At 37.4% G+C, this 12872-nt stretch overlaps 1 protein-coding gene across 1 annotated transcript in view; it reads right to left on the bottom strand.

Annotated features, from left to right (window-relative positions):
- The window catches only part of LOC102844284 (semaphorin-3C-like), a 218720-nt gene that overhangs the window by 88278 nt on the left and 117570 nt on the right, over nt 1-12872 (bottom strand). The window contains exons 3-4 of the mRNA XM_006882593.1: nt 12023-12183; nt 10235-10297 (exon numbers count right to left, since the gene is read on the bottom strand). Coding sequence (XP_006882655.1) covers nt 10235-10297; nt 12023-12183 — 224 coding nt within the window. The remainder of the gene's footprint in view (nt 1-10234; nt 10298-12022; nt 12184-12872) is intronic.

The raw sequence follows: 12872 nt of genomic DNA, 5'->3' as shown, positions 1-12872 counted from the left end.
TTGTAAGGAAGGACTGGTCCTTGGAGAGGGACATCATACTTAGGAGGGTGGAGGGACAGCACAAAAGGAGAAGGCCCTCTAAGAGGTGGACCGATTCAGTGACTGGGGTAATCGGGATGGGTGTATCAGAGACAGTGCAATTGGCACAGGACAGAGCAGAGATTAGGGCTGTTGTACATAGGGTCGCTATGAATTGCAAGCAACTCAACGGCACATAACAACAACAACAACAACAACATATCTGGCAAGTATGTTCTGAGCTCTAATTCTATGTGAGGTATTGTGCAGGGTGCTAGAAAAATCAATTGCTGTGTTCCAAAAAGAATGGACATTGTATATCACACAGCAGTGGGATGTTGTCATAGGAATGTGTGTAAAGGTTTGAGAGGAAGTGTCCTTTAAACTGAATCTTGCAGGATATGCCAGAGATTGTGACAGACAAAAGGGAAGGGACATCACAATGGAATGCTTATTGATGAGCAAACATAACAGAGCCATGTGACTTCCAGGATCACTTAGGGAATGACATCTGGCATGGATAGAGAGGTACAGTTGGTCTGTCTTATGCTGCAGTTTGCAGACAGACTGTAGAACGTACAAATATTAGAGCTACTTGACCTAGGTCATTGTTTGTCCTTAAGACAATTGCTAGTCTCATCATTCTACAGATTTGATTTTATTTGCTGAATGGCAATGGTAACATTTTCTGGGAAGAATAAACAAATAAAATTTTGTGATAGTATTTGACATAAGAAACACACAATATGTCGCATATGTGCTAAGTATGAAATCTTAGCATTCTAATGTGTACTACAGTTTACAGAACAAACTCTGCAAAGTAGATAGAACATTCATCCTGTAGAGGATTTCATATAAGTCCTGAGTATAGTAGAAATGTGTAAACAGACTTGGGAGAGAATGAAAACTAGTGGTAGAGACTTCAGAATAAATACAAACACTGAATTGTCTTCAAGGGTTCCCCCCCCCCTTACTTGGCAATAAATAAGGCATTATTTAAAATATACTCATGTTTTTTAAAGACATATACACAAATGTTGTGTGCCATTGAACCATTTCTAACTTATATGTCCTAATGGGTAAGGAGCAGTACTGCCAAACCAAAGGTACACAGTTCAAATTCACCAGTTGCTCCACAGGAGAGAGTCAACTATAAGTTGATTCTAACTTGACAGCACATGACAACAATACCACCACCACCAGTCTGGCTGGCTGGCTGGCTGGCTATCTATCTATCTATCAATCTATCTATCTATCTATCTATCTTGCTATGTATATGAGATACTCTAATAATATAGTCCTCAATAAAGCAAGTTGTGTTGATAACCCAATAACCCAAACACTGCCATGGAGTTTACCTTTCAATATGACTTTCTTAAACACCATCCAGGCCATGGTCTCCACAATTATGTGCTATGTGTGAGAAACCTGGACAGTGACTAGGGATGAAAGAAGGAAAATCAATGCCTTTGAGCTATGGTTCTAAAGAAGAGTATTTAATATACCATGAGCTGATAGAAGAACAAACAGGTTCTACCTGGAGAGGGTGAAACCAGGATTCTCCTTGGAGGTAAGGATTCTGAAGCTTCATCTGACATATTTTGGACATGTTACAAGGGTGGCCAGTCCTTGGAGAGGGCCATCATGCTTGGGACGGTGGCAGGACAGTGCAAGAGAGGAAGACCCATGATGAGATTGGGTGTGTTAGAAACAATATGGTCAGTGGGCTCAGAATAGAGCAGGGTTTAGGGCTGTTATACCTTGGGTTGCTGTGAATTGCAAATGACTCGATGGCACATAACAACAAACATCATTGTGTTCCACTCAAAGTCATTTTAAAGTTGCAGCATCTCTCTTTGTCATGTAGATAGATGGGCAGAAATATGTGAATGGGGTATTATCCTATCCTCAAGGAAATGGCTATTTACCAATCCACAAGGAGATTGGCTAATTTCATCAATACAAGGGAATTGTTGTTGTTGCTGTTGTTGTGTACCGCAGAGTTGGAACGAACCCATAGCTAACCGTCCAGTTGGTTTTCAGAGGCAGTTAATCATACAGGAGCAGACTGTGCATCCTTTTCTTGTGGAGCCACTGCTGGCCTCAAACAGTGTGCCTTCTAGATTGCAGTGCAGATTCTTGCCACCAGCAGCAAAAGAATGAGACCTCCCCACCACCATCAAAGAAGAGAAGAAATCTCACTGCCAGGAAAAAAGCAAGCAAGAGGGCCTACAGGAACAACAGCTATAGCAGCCAGAGCTGAGAACGTGAGATGGCATCTTGGACTGCTACATCACTGGTTTGTTAGACAACTAGGGGGGGTGGCAATATTGGCAGGACTGAGAACCTGGTATCTAGCCTAAAACCATGAGTCTCAAGGGTAAGGTGCCTGTGAGCACATTTCAAGAATCATCCTGACAATATGCTGCTACTAAACTTCATTAAAACACACTTTGACTTCCCTAACATGGTTCTGTGAGCTACTGCATCAGATTTTGGGCAGAGTAAAGCTGTAAGATTTGTATTGAAATGAGTAGAAAGAAGTACAGGAGCATGGGGGACATATCTGACCTCATGAGAATTAGTTTTGTGTTATTAATGCTGTTAACAGGGACAGTTCCCTTTGTGAAGCTGGTAAAGGTCAGACATGGCCCTTCCCATAGGGCTCCTGATCTTTTTGCACATCTCTAGTAGTTAAAATCTACCAGTGGCTCATAGGGATAAAAATGAGCTGTCTCTTTCCATGTATAGCCTCAGAAGCCTGAAGAATGATCACTACGAGTCTAAACCAAATCAACTAGAGGTTTTTGAAATAAGATACAGGGTTTTTGACAGTGCAAATCTTCCAAGTAACAGACTACCTTCTTTTTCTCTATTAGAGGAGGCTGACTGGTTTAAACTGCCAACCTTATGGTGAGCAGTCCAACACTTAACCCCACAAAGTTACCATGGCTCCTTTTATTGTCTTTGGATAGTATAAGTATTTTATGTACTATTTAAATAGCATTTACTGTATGCGATATACTTCAAAGTACTCTTTGGATACCAGTTAATTCTATTACCCTGCTAAAGTATGTACTTCAAGGATGCATATTTTACAGGTAAGGAAATGGGGGCATAAAGAGTCTTTAGGATTATTGAACTAATGGCTACTCAGAGCTGCCCATTCAGTAAGTTTTCATAAGTGGTAAATTATATATAAGGAGGAGTCCGCTCATCATTCTTCCATAGAGTCACTAGGCTAATGGATTCTAACCATAAGGTACAACTTTGTGCTATCAGCACAACTCCCTAGTTAGAACTCACTCATAAGTGTTCCTTCAATTAGTTTCCAGGACTATAAATTCCATGGTAGCTGACAGCTCATCCATGGATTCTAATCGCCAGAGAGTTGTGATCTTCAAGTTTGCAATGCAATTCCTTGTGGACTTTTTGTTGTTGGTAAGTACTGTCAATCGAATCAGAATCAACCCACAGCTGACTCTCCAGCCAGTTTCAGAGGCAGTAAATATTACGAGAGGAGACTGCCCATTCTTCCCCCATGAAGCAGCTGGTGGATTTGCACTGTCTGCCTTTGAGTCTGCAGTTCAACTCCTTACCACTATGCCATCAGTGCTCTCTATGAACTATGATTCAAAACTCAACTCAGTATATCTCTATCTGGTAGCTCTGATATCTTACACAAGATATTATCTTCTTAGATAAGAAGCTATACTGCCAACACAAAAGCACACAGTTCTAATTCATCAGCTGCTCAAAGGAAGAAAGAGCAGCGATCTTCTCACATGCAATTTACTGCCTCTGAAAAATCCACTGGAAGGTCAGCCTTCAGTTAATTCTGACTTGCAGGTACCTAACAACAACATATAGAAATATATTCCTGCTAATTTTTCCAATTATTTTTAGAGTGTTGGATGGCATATTCATTAAACTCTCTGTACTTGAATACAACGGAGCTCTGGTGGCTTTGAGGTAAGGAATTGAGCTGCCAACACAAAGGTACGCATGCAGTTCGAAACCAACAGCTGCTCCTCAGGAGAAAGATGGTCAATCTCCTCCAGTGAAATTTACTGCCTCTGAAAACCTGCTGGTAGCTCAGCCGTGGGTTGATTTCGACTCAGTGGTACACCACAACAACAACTTGGAAATACACTGGAAAGGACGTGCTATTGTTCAATCTCAACTTATTTTTTCTTATTTAAGATTTTATTGTTATTTGAATGGAAGTTTACAGAGCAGCTGGTTTTCTATTCAATAATTAATATATGTTATATTTCATAACATTGATTACAATCCTGCCATTGTAACAATACTTTACTGTGTTCTCAATTCTTTTTTCTTTCTTTAAATTATTATTGTTAATTTTAATAAAAATTTACAGAGACTTGAATTGATTTTAATATGAATAAGCACTGGCATATAGAAATAAAAGAGGCATCAGAAATGGAATGGGAAGTAGGTTACATATCTTTCTTTGATGCAGAAAATTAGCTCTACTCCTATTATAATGAATTTTTTATAAGACTAATGTAGTTATAGTATTATGATAATTACATAGAATAAAATTTGAAATTCTATTATGTTCTCATAGATTAAATTTTTCTTTTTCAATAATGTTCATTAAAACTTCATAGAATTAGCTGTAAATTTAAATTTAAATGATGCTTAAACCTTTATTTTTTCAATTACTGAAAAAAGTCATATTGGAAACTTTATGTAATTATCTGTAAATGTAAATGACACTTGAATCTTTATTATTTCAATTATTACATTAATACAGATTTTAATGGTCACTAATGTTTTAATGGTCACAAATGGTTTACTTAATGAAAGCTGATTAACAGAATGCTTGAAAGCAGAAAAATGATAATTTAATCCAAAGGTACTTTTAACATTTTTGCATAATGATTTGTTATAAACATTATTAATCTAAAACTATTAATAAGCTTCATCCTCCCTTTCCTACCCCTACCCGCCAGCCTCTGACAGACATATGGAACAGATTCTTAGACGTTAATTCCAGGTGCTTTCATTTAGATCTGTTTCATTCAGTCAGGAAAGTGAATTAAGTTCTTATAGGAAGCTCTACTGGCCTAGTTCTAAGGACTTGTGCTGCCAACTCGAAAGCATGCACTTTGGATCTACCAGCTGTCCCAACGGAGAAAGATGGGCAATCTCTTCCCCAGTGATTTGCAGTTTCTGAAAACCCACGAGAGAGAGGTCAGCTGTCGGCAGGTTCAAACTGGATAGTACTCAACACCAACCAAGTATGTACAGTGTGGGGCTCTGGTGTGGCAGTCTGTAGAGAGGTGTTTCACTGGCCTAAATTCCATGCTGCTTTGGAGGTTCAAATCCAGCAGCAGTTCTGTGGAAAGAAGATGAGAAATCACCTTCCACGTGATTTACAATCTTGGACCTCAGTGGAGGTTCAGTTACGAGTCACAACCAACTTAGGGATCAAGGAGTTTGACTTCCCCTCCAAAGGGGAGTTTGAACTTTTCTAGTGTACAGTGTAAGGAGCCCTGATGGCATAGACAGTTATACGTGGTGCTTCTAACCAAAAGGATGGTGGTTTGAGTTCATGATCTGCTCTGAGGGAGAAAGCTGAGTGGCCTCCTCCCATAAATAATTACAGTCTTGGAAACCCAGTCAAGGGGGGGCTGGGGTCCATGGTAGGTGGTAGCAGGTTTCGGTTATGTGCAACATACAGATCTGAGCCCTGGTGAAAACAATGCCGAAGAGTTTACAATCATCAAAGGGAGAGTTAGAATTGAAAATGCTATGAAACTGAAATAGGTGCTACAGTGTTCAAGGTGTACAAAGAGGAAGTGGGCGCCAGGAGTCCCTCCAGGAGAAGGGACAACTCTCCAGAGAAATGACACCTGTACTGTGACCTGAAAGGATAAGGAGCTATTTCCTTGGCTAAAAAGGTAATGAGGTAATGTAGAGAGACTATATTCACATGAAACATGTACCAAAGAATATCAGAGGAAAAACACCTAGTTTATTTAGATTTCCATGTTTTTGAAATAAAGAGAAATTTTAACATGGAATCTATTATCAGCTCTATTTTCCCATAGTGGTCTCAGATTCTAGTATCATTCAAGGATATCTTTAAGTTCTACCAGTTGCTATACAAAAATTTCAAAGCCATAGCTGTTTAAGCTGGAACCAACTCACAGATGACCTTTCAGTGAGTTTTTGGAGGCTATAAATCACACAGGAAGGGATTGTCCAACTTTCTCCCATGGAGTGGCTGGTGAACTAGAACCACCAGGAGGCGCAGTCTTTTAGCCAGCAGCACAGCTTTTGGAAGGCTTTAAATGACACACTTTTAAAAGCTTCAGTAGGAAGCTGTGGCATATTCACACAATGGAATACTACGCTGCACTGAAAAACAAGGAACTCATGCAATATTATTCAAAATGGGTGACACTGGAGGACATGATGCTGAGTGAAATATCTCAGTCATAGAGGGACAAATGCTACTTTGTAGAATGAGGCTGACATCGGGGTGGGGGTAAGCCTGAGGAAAACTTGATAAATTACGTTTATTGCATTGAAGTCTATGAGGGAGAGAGTAGTTTAAAAGTATTATATTTTAGGATGTTATGTTTATCATTAGAGTACAGAATGAGGGTTGCAGAGTGGATTATATTTGGGGTGCAGTTTGGGGTGGGGGGTGCGCAGGGGGGATTGTGTACCAATGAAGGAGTTTTTCTTTTGCATTTCAAGGAGAGGAGCGAACGGGGAGAAAAGTGCAACAATGAATGAATGGAATTCCAAAATCTCTGTAGATGTTCATTGAAATAAAAAAAATAAATAAAAATAAAAATGAAAAAAAATAAACAATTATCTTTTTTTTAAAAAAAAAGCTTCAATAGGAAAAGTTTTCTTCTTCTTGCCAATTATCATTCTGTTCTGAGAAATAAAAGTCAAGCCAATTCTTGTGAATACCAGTTCTCTCTACTGAAGTGATTTCTGAGAAATCTATTTTACTTGATATATGTGAGACATTTACAGTATAAGTGCCCTTTAATTGTAGTGCAAGAGGAAAGCCAGTGTCTCAAGAAAACCTCAAACTCAATGTAGTTGAGCTGAAATCCACTCATAGGTAGACCTCTAGCAGGTTTTCAGAAGCTGTAATTCACATGGGGGGAGATAGTTTCTCTTTACCCCTCAGTGGAGCAGCCTAGTGGACTCGACCTGCCTACCTCTGGGTTCACATGCAAACTTCTGACCCTCTTAGTGGTTCCATTTCTTCATCGTAAAAATGTGAATGATGATAATAATGTCCATCCTGTAGCATTAAGAGGATTAAGACAAAGCCCTTAGAATAGTGCTCTCCTGTTCCATTTACTGTTGGTGACCATCATTTGATAATAATTGCATACAAGTGTCACTAACCTTCTAATATTGTCAAAACTATTATTTAAAATTTTATACTTGTTCACTTACAAAGTTTGCATACATTGTTTTTCACACTTTAAAATCTTTTAAGGTAAAAACTTCATCTTATTTATGCATATATTTTGACAATAACTAAAATAATTTCAGTTGCTATTTTTTATCAATGAAATACTAGTTAGACAAAATCTATTAATGAATTAGAAGATTTTAAATAGTTGGTTTAATAAAAAGACTAAGATGTGTTGTTACAGACTGAATTGTGTGTTTAAAAAAAATAGATGGTGTATACCCTAATCTCTGTATTTGTTGATGCCACTCCATTTGGGAATAAAGTTCCTTTACCATGCAAACATAGTTATATCAAGGTAGAATATATTCTAAGCCAATGGTTTTGAAGATAATAAACAGAGCTGATTAAGCACAGAGATGCAAGCAGAGGTGTGGAAAGGTTTAAGCAAGGCCTTATCAAGATCTTGAATGACTGAGTAACAGAAAAAAAGAGAAAAGATAAGGCCTTTATCTAGAACCCAGAAAGTGAGAAAGCCTTCTCCCCAGAACTGGCAACTTTAATTCTGACTTTTAGTCTCCTAAACTGTGAGGAAATGTACTTCTTTTTTGTTATAGCTACACATTTGCAGTCATTCTGTTACAGCAGCATTAGATAATTAACAAAGTTGTCATGCAGAACTGCTAAATATCTACCTCCTATCAGTTTTCTATCACTGGCCATTTTCCTGGAGATTATGTAAAGGGCACTTACTCTGCAAGTATCTCACACTGAAGAAGTGAGACAGATTTCTCAGACACTCTCTGCCACTGCCTCGAGAGAACATGTATTTGAAAGAAGTAGTCTGGTTATTTTTTTCTTTTCTTTTTTTTTTTGCCTAGCTCCCAAAATGTTGAGTGGACAAACAAAACCTGTTCAGCTGAGATCTAACAACACCTAGAAGAGAGCTAGCTTTTCGCTTTGTAGACAATTCTTGGCAGATATTAAGGATATCCATGGATGATATTAGAATGTGACAGAATTATGAGAAAAATGTAAGCATGCATTGGAAACTATGTCTAGTGACCTTTCATTATCATAAGGCAAATGACAAGAGTATTTCTATTTCGCCAAAGGGAGTAAGAAGCCAAATGACTTGGCTAAGATTCTCCAGCAAGTCAATAGCAATTTTTGGAAAGAGAATGTACAATGGTATTTAAATCCTACACATTATCCCTGTAGCAGTTTCTACGGATATGAAATGCAAATCTTTTTGAACAAAAGACCATCAAATCCAATAATTATAGCCACAGGATATTACTGTGGCAAAAGGCAAGACATAATGGGATACACATCAATGGGAAAAATCTACATTTGAGAATGAAAGAAAATAGTTCAATTCATGCATAATTATGGAAATGATATCTTCATGGGGGGAGTCTTTTCTGCTATATTATACTTCATGCTATTATTCGTTCCTTAGAAGGCAATTGTAATATACTCTTCTGCTTCTTCCACATTTTCATGTTATTTTTTTTCCCCTCTAGATTTTGGTCCAACATGCCTCTTGGATGGCAAATACCCCCCTCTACATTCTTCTTCCCAATTTTTAACATGCATCCTTGAAGGTGAAAAATCAAAATGAAAAAGTGAGATTAGAAGCTGAGCCCTGATAGTCTCTTTTATCAAGACTACCCCAAAATAAGACCCCAAGGTTATATACTCCAGGGGCTTTCCTGATCCCACCATGCATTGGGTTTTTCAGAGTTAATAAAAATAATAGTTTCATCTACATACTTCTATCTTCCCTAAAGAGTAGTCTTCTTCTCTGTTTGAGCTACCTTGAAGACCTTCAGAAGCATGAAGGCTCAGAATTAAGCCTTCATTCCTACAGTGAAGGTTTCTTGCCTCTATTGCATAGCTGGGCCAACACTTGTGTTATTAAATTAAAGCTGTGATGCTGTAACCTTAGACCTCATCCTGTATGTGTTTAAGGGTGGGCATAAGAGACAGGGTAGATATTTGTTGAGTAAATGAATCTCTTTATAAAATTATTTGTGAAGGAGTAGAATATTTTGTAGTTCATTCAGTTACATAAATCTTTTCATCATTTGAGGTAAAATGACATATATGTACTTAATTATAAATATGAAATTATGTATGAGTATTAAATATGGGTTCTATATATTTCTTTTATAATATTCAAGAAAAATTTAATGTATTGGCTCAGCAAGTCATTTGAAGAAATTAAATTTATTTCTTCCTTGATTCACTGCATTTAATCCCACCTACACAAATACAAATCGTGCCTTTCTGTATGTTAATGGATACTCCTATCCGCTGTGATTGTGTTTTTTTATGAGCATTTTAAATAAACAGTGGTTCTGTTCACTGGAGGTGAGTTATGGTTCTGGAATGTGCAGGCTAGCCACTACTGATTTGCAGAGCATCTTTCTTTGGAGAAACGCACATGGTATCTGGGAGCAGCTCCAGACATTTTCATTATCATAATTTCAGAAGCCTGCTGAGAATTCTGCAGGTTGGATCCACTTGGAGCAGGGGTTATTACTGAAATCCATCATGAAAAGTGTCAGCGCACAATAATGAAAGCAAGGCGGGGAGATTTTTACTGGGTCAGGAATTCCAAAGTTGCAGATGGTGTGTGAGTTCCAGTCTTTCTGCATTTACATTTTTACCATGTGGCCAGAAGAGGAATTAAAACACCAACACCCTTTCACTCTTGGCTGCACTCAAGACACACTGACTTAAACACTAAATATTTAAGTTGTATTTTTCCCCCCTTTTCTTTCAAACACTCACTGTGGGATCCTTGCCAGCCATTTTGCACTCTTCAACTTTGATTGTAGATGCTGGCCAGAAAACCTGCTCAGAAAGGAAAATAAAGGCTGTATAATTTCACCCGGATATATGACAGCTCAGTGCTCTTCACTTACTGCTAACAGATTTCTTTTGAGGTCTAGCTATACTTGTATTTACAAAATTCTTTCTTCTTTAGCCTTATGAACATGAACATAAGTTAATTGGTATTTTGTTTATTATAACTATTGTCATCTTCCATCAATTGTCTAACAAGTCTTTAAAACAATATATGTGATTAACTAATGACAAAAATAATGTAATCATGAATATAAATATGGACTACATATGCTGTTCTTATATTTTGACTGGCAGCATACTTTTCCCAATTGTTTACGTCATAGGACATTTATATTTATATGGATATCCCTGTTTAATATAATTTTTGGTCACACAGTCCGACTAGTCAGATTTTCTTGAAACAGATCCAGTGATACTAATCACTAAAATAGATTATAACCATCAGAACTGGCTTTGACAAGCACTGTGGCAATTGGACAACTAAAACAGACATTCGGGGGGTGGGGGGAAGAAGAACGAACTGGGGAGGAGGGTAGAGAATACAGTGAAACAATGAATGAATGAAAACCCAAAATTTCTGTAAATGTTCATTAAAACTATTAAAATTTAATAACAATTAAAAAAATAGATGATAACCAAGAAATCACCTCTAACTAACATGGTGCTAGCCTTCTAACTCACTTTCTGCCCGTGCCATGTGTGGCAGTAATGATTCTTTTTTTGGGGGCAGTCTGTTGTTCACTGTTAAAATGGTAAATGCAGAAGTCTCTGATGTAATAAATTGAAAATCAACTGACTTATTTCTCTCCTTCAAGAAAACTCATTTTAATTTCTTGTCGTTTAATAGCATGACCAATACAGGTCACACTTGTTAACACAGCATTGAATTTAACAATTTGCTTTCCTTTCCAACCTACCTTCCTTCCTCCATTCCTCCCTCCCTCCCTCTCTCTCTTTTTTTTTTCTTCTCTATGCTTCTCTTTCTATACACACGCATAGACTCCCAGTATGGTGCAAATGGTTTACCAGACTAACCAAAAGTTTGAAGATTCAAGGTCATTCAGAGGTGGCTGGGAGCAAAGGCCACTCAATCTACTTCTGAAGAGTTAAACACTAGAAAAAACCTAATGGTTTATAGATCTCCTCTGACACTGAAGCCCAAGTGTAGTCATGAGCTAGAATACTATATATATATATATAAAATGTATATCACATAAGACATATTTATTCATATATACATACATACATGTATCTGTATTTCTTTATATACAATCACTGGGTGGTGCAAACAGCTAACATGTTTAAAAATATCAGAGGTTTGGATCCACCTATAGATGTTATGGAAGAAAGGGTGACAATCTACTTCTGAAAGATGAACCACTGAAAACTCTATGTAATACAATTATACTATGATATGCATGGCATCACCATGAGATGAAATTTACTTAACAGCAACTAGTTTATAAGCATATGAAGCAATTCTCTGCTCATGAATCACAGGTTTTAGATCTTTAGAAACTATGAAACTAGACAGGGAGAACTGGGCTTACTATCTTTTCAGAGCATGAAATAAGCCCTAATAAAATGTGGACATTTTTTTCCTATTTTTGACCCAATAAGCTATATATTGCTTCTCATTTAAAGTGAAATATTTAAAGAAAAATATTATCTACAAGATCAACATTACACTCATAAAAATGATAAACTTACACTCAAAGGCTCTTGACTTATATTGTTAATATTCAAGGAAAGAATGTGATCTTTGCTGCCCACATATATCCGGTCTTGATCTTCATCCATTAATAAGATCCTGTAGTCTAATGGGTGGTGAGAGAGGCTGAAATATTCAGAGGTCCTCGTTTCCCGAAGTTCTGAAATAGTAAAAAAACACAAGTGAGAAGAGAGCACAATGGCTCCACATTCCTTTTCATCAGCAATCTTATAGGAACACTTACTGAAAAACCTCCTCTTCAATAATAGTTCATTTAAATACAGTTGCTACTGAGATTTGTTATGAAGTTACTTTGTGTTGAGATAAGCCTAATAAATCAATAACTATAATGTGAAAGTCTATGTGTATACCTTGTGCTTATGAAATTATTCACATTTTTAACAATATTAACTCAGTATCATTACTGGATGATCACAGCTTAAAAATATAATGAAGGCTAACGATACAAAAGAAAGATAGTGAGTAAAAAAAATGTCCTAGAGATCTATTAGAGATGCAATTCAAAACAACAAAGAGACATCTTACTCCAGCAACAATAGCAAAGTTTCACAAGACAGAAAATAGTGAATGGTACTGAGATGTGAAGGGATTAGAATTCTCATACACCAACTGTGGAACAATAAAATGGTACAGTTAATGTTGTTGTTGTTGTTGGGTGCCGTCGAGTCGCTTGAGACTCATAGCAACCCTATGTACAACAGCCCTAAACTCTGCTCTGTCTTGTGCCAATTGCACCGTCTCTAACACATCCATCCCGATTACCCCAATCACTGAATCAATCCACTTCATAGGGGGCATTCCCCTTCTGCGCTGTCCCTCCACCCTACC

The sequence above is a fragment of the Elephantulus edwardii genome, unplaced genomic scaffold (assembly GCF_000299155.1).
Source record: "Elephantulus edwardii isolate Elephantulus edwardi_28Jun2011 unplaced genomic scaffold, EleEdw1.0 scaffold00022, whole genome shotgun sequence".
NCBI classification, from domain to species: domain Eukaryota; kingdom Metazoa; phylum Chordata; class Mammalia; order Macroscelidea; family Macroscelididae; genus Elephantulus; species Elephantulus edwardii.
Note: the sequence above shows the minus strand (reverse complement) of the source record. Positions and strands in the feature narration are given on the sequence as shown.